The 12782-nt window shown below is 41.8% G+C and overlaps 1 protein-coding gene and 1 pseudogene across 9 annotated transcripts in view; one reads left to right on the forward strand and one right to left on the reverse strand.

Annotated features, from left to right (window-relative positions):
* STPG4 (sperm-tail PG-rich repeat containing 4) overlaps positions 1-12782 on the forward strand; it is a 65059-nt gene that overhangs the window by 37427 nt on the left and 14850 nt on the right. For 5 of the 9 annotated variants that reach the window (XM_063618060.1, XM_063618061.1, XM_063618057.1 and 2 more), the window contains 2 exons: positions 759-899; positions 7797-7889. The exons of 3 other annotated variants lie outside the window; for them this stretch is intronic. In XM_063618060.1, the coding sequence (XP_063474130.1) occupies positions 759-899; positions 7797-7889 (234 nt within the window). The remainder of the gene's footprint in view (positions 1-758; positions 900-7796; positions 7890-12782) is intronic. One more of the 9 variants, XM_063618058.1, reaches the window with a different exon arrangement.
* Positions 8001-8852, reverse strand: LOC134732343 (large ribosomal subunit protein eL21-like; annotated as a pseudogene).

Below are 12782 nucleotides of genomic sequence, written 5' to 3' on the forward strand. Positions count from 1 at the left end.
CCTGTACTCCAGGGTGGGGGCAGAATGAGATTACACACACACACACACACACACACACACACACAAGGAGAGGGCAATTCAAATATAGAAGCAAAGATTACAGTGGTGCAGCTGCAAGTCAAGAAATGCTGGCAGCCACTAGAAGCTGAACGAGGTAAGGAACAGCTTCTCCCTTAGATCCTCTGGAGGGAGCATGGCCCTGCTGACATGTAATTTTAGCCCAGTGAAACTGATTCAGCCTTCAGACCCTAGAACTATGAGAGAATAAATTTGTTTGTTTAAGACACCGAATTTGTAGTAATTTGTTATAGCAGCCATAGTGAATGAATACAGGTGGGGATTATCTCCAGGTGGGTTTCATACTGGATGGGTGGGATAAGGACCTGGCTTTTCCTTTGATAGCCCATAAATATCTGTATCTGTAGGTCTTTTTTCTAGGATACGTCAGTTGATTCAAAACGACTCATCAGCTTACTGCCTGGGGTTTAAGCCAGCTGTCAGTGTTCTGGGAGCTGAGTGGAGGCAGGGGCCTGTGGTCTCATCATTCAGTGTGTTGAAGTTCACTTAATTCCAGTTTTCAGTAAAGGCCCACATCCTCACAGTGCTTGGGGCTCCTGAGTCCAGATCTGTGGTGCAGTCTCCTCAGAACTAAACTCCCTGACTCCTGTAGAGATACGGGAAGGGGAGTTGCCTGACAGCTAGGGGTGAGGGGAGACGGACCTGAAGTAAAAATATTCAACCAGACCTTCTGCTTTCAGATCTACCCCCACCCCCACCTCACAGGTGCCCGATGCCTTAAATTCCCCAGCTTTCCTTGTGTTCTGTGGAGCAAATCAGCTCGCTGCTCCTTGGCAAGTCCTCTGCAAGGATTTAGGCTTCTGCCTTCTCTACACTGTCAGGTCAGCTACTATTCCTCCAAACTGCTTCACATCTTCCAAAAGTATGTCATTCTCTCATGTTGACTGTTGTCTCTGTCTTGGCTCTTTGTGTATGTGTATGTATAGTTGTGTGTTGGGGGAGTAGAGTGAGATAGAACAGGAACCCCCTCTTAGGGACCTGGATGCCCCACCAAACATAAATGTTTTTTATATTTTAAATTCCTTCAAAAAATTTTTCAGATACCTATTAATAGCTAGCCCTGAGAAGTAAATAACTTAATAACAAAAAGATAACAGTAGCCAAAAACAATAGCCAAGAACACTAAAATCACAGGATGTTTGCTACCCCTATGACATCTTAACATATGACTGAAACCTGGACCCCCACCAAATGGATGTGCCTGGTCCATAGATGTCAAATAAGGGGGAACTGGGACTAAACTCTAACCACATTCTTTTTTTTTTTTTTTTTGAGACGGAGTCTTGCTCTTTCGCCCAGGCTGGAGTGCAGTGGCGTGATCTCAGCTCACTGCAAGTTCTGCCTCCCAGGTTCACTCAATTCTCCTGCCTCAGCCTCCTGAATAGCTGGGACCACATTCTTATTCTAAATTTCTTCCAGGTGTGACCTGGAAAAAGTCACACCCACAAGCCAGAGCTAACATTCTTTTCTGCTCGTCCCCAGTTTTTTTGTTTGTTTTTTGTTTTTTGTGTTTTTTTGAGAGAGAGTCTCACTCTGTCACCCAGGTTGGAGTGCAGTGGCACAATCTCGGCTCACTGCAACCTCCACCTCCCGGGTTCAAGCAATTCTCCTGCCTCAGCCTCCCTAGTAGCTGGGATTACAGGTGTGGGCCACCACACCCAGCTAATTTTTGTATTTTTAGTAGAGAAGGGGTTTCACCATATTGCCCAAGCTGATTTTGACCTCCTGACCTCAAGTGATCCACCCACCTTAGCCTCCCAAAGTGCTGGGATTACAGACATGAGCCACTGCCCCTGGCGTGGCCCCAAATTTTTAAACCAAGCCTCTCTTTTTTATCCAACTGCAAATCAGAAAATCTTTAAATGTACCTATGACCTGTAAGCCCTTGCTTCAAGCAATCTCACCCTTTTAGGCTAAATAAAACCAATGTATAACCTCCATATATAATTAACAATTTTGCCTGTAATGTCTGCTTTCCTCACCTTTAGCCCTACCCTTAAAAATTCTTACCTGCAAGCCACTGCGGAGGTCAGGACTTAAACGTTAGCTGTCTGGTCCTCCTTGCTTGGTGCCCTGCAAATAAATGCCTTCCCTTTTACCACTACAAACCTCACTTTAGGTATCTGGTCTTACTGCACTGGGTGAGCAGCCCCTAGTCTGTTCTACAACAAAGTTACGTCTTTTTTTATTTGATGGGAAAAGAGTGGAGATAAATGCATGTGTTCAGTTGGCTTTGGAAGCAAGCAGTTAGGACACCAAGTTTTTTCTCCACTGCATGATATTGTATTTCCTTTGAAATGCATGCTTTAAATGAAGGCTGTGAGTTAATAATGATTTGTTTACTATTAGTACAGAGCAACTGAAAAATAATTCAGGCAGGACAATGTACTTGGTATGTGAAATAGCAGAAGGTAGTTGATTCTGACCATTTCTGCCATTGTTCTATTGCTTTTATGGAGGAGATTTTGGGAGATGCTTACTCTGCCACTTTTACTGATATCACCTCATCCATTCCATTTTATAAATAAAAGTGATTCACTGATTTGGAACATCCTGTCCTTTGAAAAAGTAAAAAGAATAGTTTTATGGAAAATGTTCCAAGGCAAAGTAACAGCCCAGGGCTGTGATTCATGTCTGTCTTAAACATGCATTTCCAGAGCCGACTTGTGGATTTGGTTTAGATCCACAAACCTGTGAACTGCAGAGAGGAAACTCTTTTGATCCCAGCAGTGGGAGATGGTGGCGTGCAGTGTGGGTGTGGTAAAGAAGCAATGTTTGCTAAGAGAGCAATGTCTCAAACCTTCTTGTGATAAATGCTGTAATCCTTAGGACATTATAATGTGCCATTCAGCTTTTATATGAAAACTCATTTGGTTGATTTTATCATTCAGTTTAATTGTTCTAAAAATTAGCATCATAGTTATGGAAGTGTGAAGGATTGTTAAAACTGGAAGAAACTTTATAAATCAACTACAGCATCTATTAGGGTTAACTTTGATAATGATCTTGACTACCATCCATTTAGTGTCTTCTGGCACCAGGTGCAATGTTCAGTGACCGACATAGACTGTCTCATGTAATCCTCATAACTTGGGGAGATAGTATTAATTTATCATCTCTATTTGACAGGTCAGGAAGTGGCCATTAATTGCTCAAGGTCACACAATTATTAAGAGATAGAGTCAGGGCTTAGTTTTTGGCGATCTCAAAACCTGGGCTTTGAGCTGTCTTACCACTTAGTGCAGCGGTTCCCCAACCTTTTTGGCACCAGGGACTGGTTTCACAGAAGACAGTTTTTCCATGGACCAGGGTTGGAATGGGGAATGGTTTCGGGATGATTCAAGTGCATTACATTATTGTGCACCTTATTTCTATTATGATTACGTTGTAATATATAATGAAATAATTATACAACTCACCATAATGTAGAATCAGAGGGAGCCCTGAGCTTGTTTTCCTGCAACTAGACAGTCCCATCTGGGGGTGATGGGAGACAGTGACAGATCATCAGGCATTAGATTCTCATAAGCAATGCACAACCTAGATCCCTGGCATGTGCAGTTCACAACAGGTTCCCGCCCCTATGAGAATCTAATGCTGCCGCTGATCTGATAGGAGCCGGAGCTCAGGCAGTAATTCGAGTGATGGAGAGTGGCTATAAATACAGATGAAACTTCACTCCCTTGCTCGCCACCCCTCATCTCCTGCTATGAAGCCTGGGGGTTGGGGACCCTGACTTAAGCAACTTGCTGAAAACCTAAAGCCAAGTAGTCAATATTATGCTGTCAGACCAGGTGCAGTGGCTCAACCCTATAATCCCAACATGCTGGGAGGCCAAGGCAGGAGAACCTCTTGAGACCAGGAGTTCAAGACCAGCCTGGGCAACATAGCAAGACCTCATCTCTATTTTAAATCTATCTATCTATCTATATGTTGTGCTATCTCTAATATATATATATATATGTTGTGCTTCCCCCTGATAACTGAGGCTTGATCATAAGGCCAGATTTCCCCACTTGACCCCTTTGCAGTAGAATGAGTTCATATGCAAGTTCTTTCATCTGTTCCAGAAATCATTTTAGATGCTTATGTGTGTGACACCCTATGCCAAGTAGGCATTGTTGATACAAAGGCAAGTGAGACATTTTATCAATGTCTCCTTTTTTTTTTTCGAGACGGAGTCTCGCTCTGTCACCCAGGCTGGAGTGCAGTGGCGCAATCTCAGCTCACTGCAAGCTCTGCCTCCTGGGTTCACGCCATTCTCCTGCCTCAGCCTTCCGAGTAGCTGGGACTACAGGTGCCCGCCACTACGCCCGGCTAACTATCAATGCTCTCTTTGTGCTTCAACAGGGCAGGGATAGTCTAATGTCAGTTATCCAACCAATGTGTATACATGCAAGCACACACAAACTTATACATATTAAATGAGAGTCTATGATTCACAAGGTGTGTGTCTGGCTAATGTGGGAACAAATGGGTTTACATGCAGAACTTGAAACATGGCGCCCCAAATTAGACACTGATGACTCAATTTAACATTATCTGTTGGGCCGGGCATGGTGGCTCATGCCTGTTATCCCAGCACTTTAGGAGGCCGAGGCAGGCAGATCACCTGAGGTCAGGAGTTCAAGACCAGCCTGACCAACATGGAGAAACCCCATCTCTACTAAAAATACAAAATTAGCCGGGCGTGGTGGTGCATGCCTGTAATCCCAGCTACTCTGGAGGCTGAGGCAGGAGAATCGCTTGAACCCGGGAGGAGGAGGTTGCAGTGAGCTGAGATCGTGCCTTTGCACTCTGGCCTGGGCAACAAGAGCAAAAGTCCTTCTCAAAAAAAACAAAAACAAAAAAAAACCACACGTATCTTCTTTCTTCCAACAGCCACCTCCAAAACTTTCCAATACATTTGCTTGATAAGCTTCCCAGCAAGTGCCCAACCCTAGGCAGAGGAAGGAGAAGAGGGCATGGGTGAAGAGAAAGCTTGGTTAAGGCAAGGGGCACCCATACCCATTTCTTGGAGCCTACATCCTAAGCAAAAATCAAATAAACCAAAGTGCTAGGTGTCCTCTCAGCTTTTGGGTCCAAGTGCCTTTCCATAAGGTATTCATTAGTTGAGGGACCCAGGAAGGGAAATTTGTATTTATATCTTTCTCACTCACTGCAGCAATGCCTGAAACTCTACAGGTAGGGATTTTGATATGAGAGCCCAAGAGTTGACATATACCACCCTTGATTTAACTGTTGAGAAATGTTTTGTGGAGGATTTTGTCTTTTCACATGTCCTCTTCTAAATGCAAAAGCTCCCAAAAGGAGGAAAATATTGATCAAGTTCATACTAAGGCATTAGTGACCTATCAGATTCTCTCCCCTTCTCCGCCATGCTCCCAGGAACATAAATGAGACAAGAATTAGGGTATCTGAGAGAAAGAAAAGGAACTGAAAAGAGGGAGAAATGTGAGACAGTGTGCCACTTATGTCATGGAACATGTGTCCTATGCTTTTAGACAGTAGCCTTAAGATAATTCCGTAAAACCTTCTACAAAATAAGAAAAAATAAAATTTACAGAGTTGCTATGTTGGGAATTTTCACAGATGTTTAACTTGTAAAATACATAAGTCTGTTGATTCTTATAAGCTGAGCAATTTTGACATAAATGTGAAATAGAATAGTTTCAGAGAAACTCTACAACAATGAATGTTAAATAAATGGAGCTCCTGTTTATGTGGGATAAACGGTTGTTTTGTGCAATTTGAATATCCTTCTATTTCTCAGATCTGCAGGGAGCCCTAGGGGCCTAATCACCTCTTAAAGGCCACACCTGTGAATACTACCACGTTGACAATGCCTGAATTTTGGAGGGGACGCATTCAAACCATAGCATAGGCCAGCCACTGGACATAGGCCCCTTGGGCAAAAGATTGGTGGAGTTTATCCTCTGGAAAAACTCAATGAACCCAGAGGAAAGAACACTATATCCCAACACTTAGGGAACCCTAGGAAAAAGACTGGATTTGCCATTCACTTGTCTGATCTCAACATATCCTAGCCACATACCCAGAGTTTCTACTATGCAAGTAAGAAAAGCCTTTAGGTTGGGCCTGGTGGCTCACGCCTGTAATCCTAGCAATTTGGAAGCCCGAGGCAGGTGGATTGCCTGAGCTCAGGAGTTCAAGACTAGCCTGGGGAACACAGTGAAACCCTGTCTCTAATAAAAATACAAAAAATTAGTCGGGCATGGCAGCGTGCCCTGTAATCCCAGCAACTAGGAAGGCTGAGACAGGAGAATCGCTTGAACCCAGGAGGCAGAGGTTGCAGTGAGCCGAGATCGCGTCATTGCACTCCAGCCTGGGTGACACAGCGCGACTCCATCTCAAAAAAAAAAAAAAAAAAAAAAAAACTCCTTTAACGTGAACAAGAGAAGATGGAGATAAACAGACAGAAGGATGGAAACCTGGTTGAAAATAGAACTCTGGGAATAGAAGGGGAAGATTTTTAAAAATACAATTAGCACCCTCAGAAAGATGAGAACAGGAACATTATTTTCAGCTTAGGATTCTATATTTAGCCAAACTAACAATGAATTGTGAAAACAAAGACTTTCAACATGCAAAAACTCATAAAAAATTACCTCCCAAATACCATTTTAAAAGATGCCACTGGTGATAAATACAGCAAAACAAAGGAGCAGATCCAGAAAGAGGAAGGCATGGGACCCAGGAGAAAGTAGATACAGTCTGGGAGAGGAGTAGTGAAGAAATGTCCCAGGTTGACCACTGTGCAGCAAGCTGAAAGAGAAACCAATCAATATAATAGAAAAAAAAAATAGGAAACTCCAGAAGGAATGTTTTGAAAGAAAAAGGGGCACAAGAACAGCTGATATGATGGGGAAAAATGAAGAAAATATATGTAGCAAAATGTGCAAGTGGAAAAAAAAAAGAGGCACTAATTGACTCCAGGTAAAACAAAAGGCTGTACAAGAAAAGAAATAGGCCAGGCATGGTGGCTTACGCTTATAATCACAGAACTTTGGGAGGCCGAGGCAGGCGGATCACTTGAGGTCAGGAGTTCGAGACCAGCCTGGGCAACATGGTGAGACCCTGTCTCTACTAAAAATGCCAAAATTAGCTGGGCATGGTGGAGCATACCTGTAGTCCCAGCTACTTAGAATGCTGAGGCAGAAGAATTGCTTGAACCCAGAAGGTGGAGGTTTCAGTGAGCCAAGATCGTACCACTGCACTCCAGCCTGGGTGACAGAGCAAGACTCCGTCTTAAAAAAAAAAAAAAAAATGTGTTTTTGGATGATCGTTTAAGAATGAGGGAGTGAAACTAACTCACAAAGACATGAACCTGTCTGCAGGGAGGGATATTTGAATAGAATATAGTTTTATAAGTGGTCAGTTCATTGGATAATTTGTGTTGTAACTTTTGATTACATACACAACTTTGTCATGCAAGAACATTGGTACTCAATGCTCAGATAAAAAACAAATGTTGTGATAAGATGATGCATAGTCTTTCATTTTTATTATTTTACTTTATTTTATTTTTGAGACAGAGTCTTGCTGTGTCGCCCAGGCTGGAGTGCAGTCATGTGATCTAGGCTCACTGCAACCTCTGCCTCCTGGGTCCAAGTTATTCTCTTGCCTCAACATCCGGAGTAGCTGAGATTTTAGGCGCCCACCACCATGCCTGGCTAATTTTTTTGTATTTTCAGTAGAGATGGGATTTCACCATGTTGGCCAGGCTGGTCTCGAACTTCGGACCTCAAGTGATCTGCCCACCTCAGCCTTCCAAAGTGCTGGGATTACAGGTATGAGCCACTGCACCTGGCTTATTTTTATGTTTTTTGGGTCTTGCTATATTGTCCAAACAGGTCTTTTTTTTTTTTTTTTACAGCCCAGAGGTCCTTTATTTATTTTTTAACACCTATTATGCCACGAATTCATAGGGAATAGGTTCCAGCAGCTCATGCTCCTTCCCATTGGTTCTCACAAAGTGCGCTTCTCTGGGTGGAGCAGGCTGGCGCTTTAGTTGAACTCAGGTACCTTTCTCTTTGGCTTCTTTCTTTTTCTGATCATTTTCCTTCACGCGTTTCAGGAAGCTATCTCGGCTCTTAGAGTGCTTAATGTGCTCAATACGCACATTAATTCTCTTGGCAAGAATCTTGCCCTTAACTTGTTTGTTTGCAACAATGCCACTGTGCAGCAAGCTGAAAGAGAAACCAATCAATATAATAGAAAAAAAATAGGAAACTCTAGAAGGAATGTTTTGAAAGAAAAAGGGGCACAAGAACAGCTGATATGATGGGGAAAAATGAAGAAAATATATGTAGCAAAATGTGCAAGTGGAAAAAAAAAAAAGAGGCACTAATTGACTCCAGGTAAAACAAAAGGCTGTACAAGAAAAGAAATAGGCCAGGCATGGTGGCTTATGCTTATAATCGCAGAACTTTGGGAGGCCGAGGCAGGCGGATCACTTGAGGTCAGGAGTTCGAGACCAGCCTAGGCAACATGGTGAGACCCTGTCTCTACTAAAAATGCCAAAATTCCCCAGCATGCTGGGGAACATTGTAGACTCTTCCAGTTTTGCCATGGTAACACTTGTGGGGCATTCCTTTTTGAACAGTACCCATTCCTTTGATGTCTGCAATATCACCTTTCTTATAGATTCGCATATACGTGGCCAAAGGAACAACTCCATGTTTTCTAAAAGGCCTAGAGAACATATATCGGGTGCCACTCCTCTTTCGCTTTGTGTTTGTCACTTTGGTGAATTACTGGAAGATGGCGGTTCCGGCCAAAAGGCCAAACAGGTCTTGAACACCTGGGCTTAAGCTATCCTCCTGCCTCTGCCTCCCTTAGTGCTTGGATTACAGGCATGAGCCACCACACTCAGCTCAATGCATAGTCTTTTCTAAATTTGGGCATCACTTTTGTTTTTGTTTTTGTTTTTTTTTTTTGAGACGAGTCTCGCTTTGTCGCCCAGGCTGGAGTGCAGTGGTGTGATCTCGGCTCACTGCAAGCTCTGCCTCCCGGGTTTACGCCATTCTCCTGCCTCAGCCTCCCGAGTAGCTGGGACTACCGGTGCCTGCCACCATGCCCGGCTAATTTTTTGTATTTTCAGTAGAGATGGGGTTTCACCATGTTGGCCAGGATGGTCTTGATCTCTTGACCTCGTGATCCACCCGCCTTGGCCTCCCAAAGTGCTGGGATTACAGGCGTGAGCCACCGCACCCGGCCTAAATTTGGGCATCACTTTCTATGGATTGTCACAAATGGGATTTACTAGAGATTATATACATGTTGTTGATAAATTTTGACAGACCTTCAGCAATCAAGAGCATACTCATTTCACCAAATTTGTATGTCTTGTTTATCGTTATTTTTAAAATATTCATTAATTTGATAGTTTAAAAATGTTGTTTTAATAGGTTTGATTTGTTTTAATATGATTGTTGTTTTAATACGGTTTTTAACACATTAGTTGTTTTAATATGTTTGATTGATTTATGGCTATGCATTCTAATTAGTGTTTATTAAACAGTTGCTTGTGGCCCTTCCTGTACACTTTCTGGTTATGGTCTTTGCCCAGTTATCTATTGGGTGGAGTTTTAGTATTCTTTTCTGTTGATTTGTTTAAACTCTATATAGTTAAGAGATATTAGTGCTTATATTTGTTGAAGTTTTTCAGGGATTTTTCCTTTTGCTTGTATTTTATTTATACAGAAGTTTAAAATCTAAAATGTCTGTGTCATCAAATTAGGTAGTTTGTCATCATCTTCTGGAATGTAGTCCCGTGAAAGAAGGAACTGTTGTCTGCCTTATTTATCAATGCCCACTACCTCATATAGTGCTGAAAAAATGTGTTGAATTAATGAATGAGATCTACGTATCTTTCCCTTATTTATTTCTTCTACTACTTAAAAAATTCCCTCCAGAAACATATTCACTTTAATTTCTTCTAATTTTTACTTTTGATTTTTTTTGTTTTTGTTGTTGTTGTTGTTGTTGTTTTCTTTTGAGATAGTCTTGCTGTGTCGCCCAGGCTGGAGTGCAGTGACATAATCTTGGCTCACTGCAGGCTCCACCTCCCAGGCACAAGCAATGCTCCCACCTCAGCCTCCTGAGTAATAGGTGTGTGTCATCATGCCTGGCTAATTTTTTGGTAGAGACAGGATCTCACTATGTTGCCCAGGCTGGTACTTTTGATTTTCAAAAGTTTTAATTCTCTAATTCTGAAATGTGTTTTTCATTCTAAGGTGGTGGTGTCATTTGAGCCCTGTTGACTTAGGATAGGCTGCCTCAATGTTGATATATGTGAAACAATCACCAGAAATCTGACCTGTAGATCTGGTGCAATATAGTAGAGACCTATAGACATTCACCTAGTCTCTTCAAATACTTTTGAGAATGAGGCTAGTTATAAAAGATACATACAGGCACCCATCTTTCCTTTCTTAACATGATCAGTGAAAATGAGCTCACTGAAATATTTTAGTCACTTATACATACAATCTCAAAGGTTTAGGCCAGGCACAGTGGCTCACACCTGTAATCCCAGCCCTTTGGGAGGCCGAGATGGGCAGATCACTTGAGGTCAGGAGTTTGAGACCAGCTTGGCCAACGTGGTGAAACTGCATCTCTACTAAAAATACAAAAATTAGCTGGGCGTGGTGGTGCACACCCGTAATCCCAGCTACTTGGGAGGCTGAAGCCCAAGAATAGCTTGAACCTGAGAGGCAGAGGTTGCAGTGAGCGGAGATCATGCCACTGCACCCTAGCCTGGGTGACAGAGCGAGACTCCGTCTCAAAAACAAACAACAAAACAACAACAACAAAATCTCAAAGGTTAACCTATGAAAAAATGAATAATGACCGTATGAAGGCATAGCAGATTACTACTTAGTTTTTTAGTTATCAAAAGTACATTAAGTTTGAATTTAAAAATGCTCTAGGATCTTATGTGTCCGAAGGCCTCTTGATATGGAGGAGCTATTCTCACTTGTTCAAAACAAAACAAAACAAAACATGCAGCCTTCTTTGTGTCAGGGATTCAGGTGAATTACATTTTGTCCCCAAGTGTAGGTGGAGAAACAACTGGTAAGGAATTTGGTTGGACAATGATTTTTAATCTTCACATTACCAGTGTAAAGTTGTATACTTATTGGCTGTTTATTTTCGAAATAACAGAATCATTGGTGATGGATCAGCATCATTTTTTTGTCCATAGGAAAGTCTGTGAGGAGAGTATCTACATGTGCCTTTTGGGGTAGATGCCAGAGGACATGTTCTACCATAAGTAAAAAGGGCCATTTTTTTTTACCCACAGAAAAACATTGTGTTGAAAACTTCTACCAGACACCATTCACTTTTAGCTCCTTGATAAGGACCAAGCCTCACAAATCGCAAGACCAAAATGTGTGGTTCACTCACAACAGCATGGTTTAAAGAGGAACAAATCCTAATCATTTTCATCCAAGAGAACTGGACAAAAGAAAACTTTGTTTTTTTTTTTTTTTTTTTTGAGACAGAGTCTCGCTCTGTCGCCCAGGCTGGAGTGCAGTGGTGCAATCTCGGCTCACTGCAAGCTCCGCCTCCTAGGTTCACACCATTCTCCTGCCTCAGCCTCTCCCAGTAGCTGGGACTACAGGCGCCTGCCACCACGCCCGGCTAATTTTTTGTATTTTTGGTAGCGACGGGGTTTCACCGTGGTCTCGATCTCCTGACCTCGTGATCCGCCCACCTCGGCCTCCCAAAGTGCTGGGATTACAAGCGTGAGCCACCGCGCCTGGCTGAGGAAAACTTTCATTTGTAGTTTCTCCTCTCTTCACTCCTCCCCTTTAATTGATTTTATTGCTTTCATAAGTGACCTAAATAAGTCTCTTGATGTACCTAAAAACTGCATGATTTTATTCCCTCCTGAATGTGTTTCAAAATGTGGGCATTAAGGATATCAGATATTCTGCACTACTTCTTTGAACATATAGGGGCTACTTTTTGATGACTACTTATTAATCCCATTAGAATAAAGAAGAGTGAGAAGATTTTCTTTTTCTAAAGACCACCCCTCCCACCACCACCAACATCTACTTGGCATTGAGACTGTAGAGACTCAGTGCTTTTCTTGTCTATTGTTGGTGGGAGTATACATTAATACAACTCTTTGAAAGGAGTTTGGCAGTATGTATTAAGGTATAAAAACTGCCTTTTCACCCACAAATTCTACTTTAAGAAAACCCTCCTAAAGTAATTATCTTAAATACAGAAATATTCACCTATACAAAGGTATGATCAAGGGATAATTTGCTCAAATGTGGCTATAAGTTTTAATTTTTTTAAAAGGTATAATTTGTAATAGCAAGATAACAGCAGCAACAATTTAACAGCAGAGGAGAAATCATTTTAAAAGAATATTATGTATCCACTCAAAAAATATTTGGCAGCCATTTAAACAATGATTGTGAAAATTATTAAAATAGCACCAGAAATGTTTATGATCTAATGTGTAGTGAAAAATGCAGGATCAAATTGAGATGTGTATTATGATTAATGTCAGAAAAATCATGGTATGAAAAATAGGAAATGCATTAAAATTCTTTTAATGGCTATGCTGAGACACAGTGACTAAAGGTGATTGCTTATATTTCTTTCTCTTCCATTGGTTTCACAGTATTTCAAAATATAATTTTGTTTGTTTGTGATGG

This window comes from Symphalangus syndactylus, chromosome 14 (assembly GCF_028878055.3).
Source record: "Symphalangus syndactylus isolate Jambi chromosome 14, NHGRI_mSymSyn1-v2.1_pri, whole genome shotgun sequence".
NCBI classification, from domain to species: Eukaryota; Metazoa; Chordata; class Mammalia; order Primates; family Hylobatidae; genus Symphalangus; species Symphalangus syndactylus.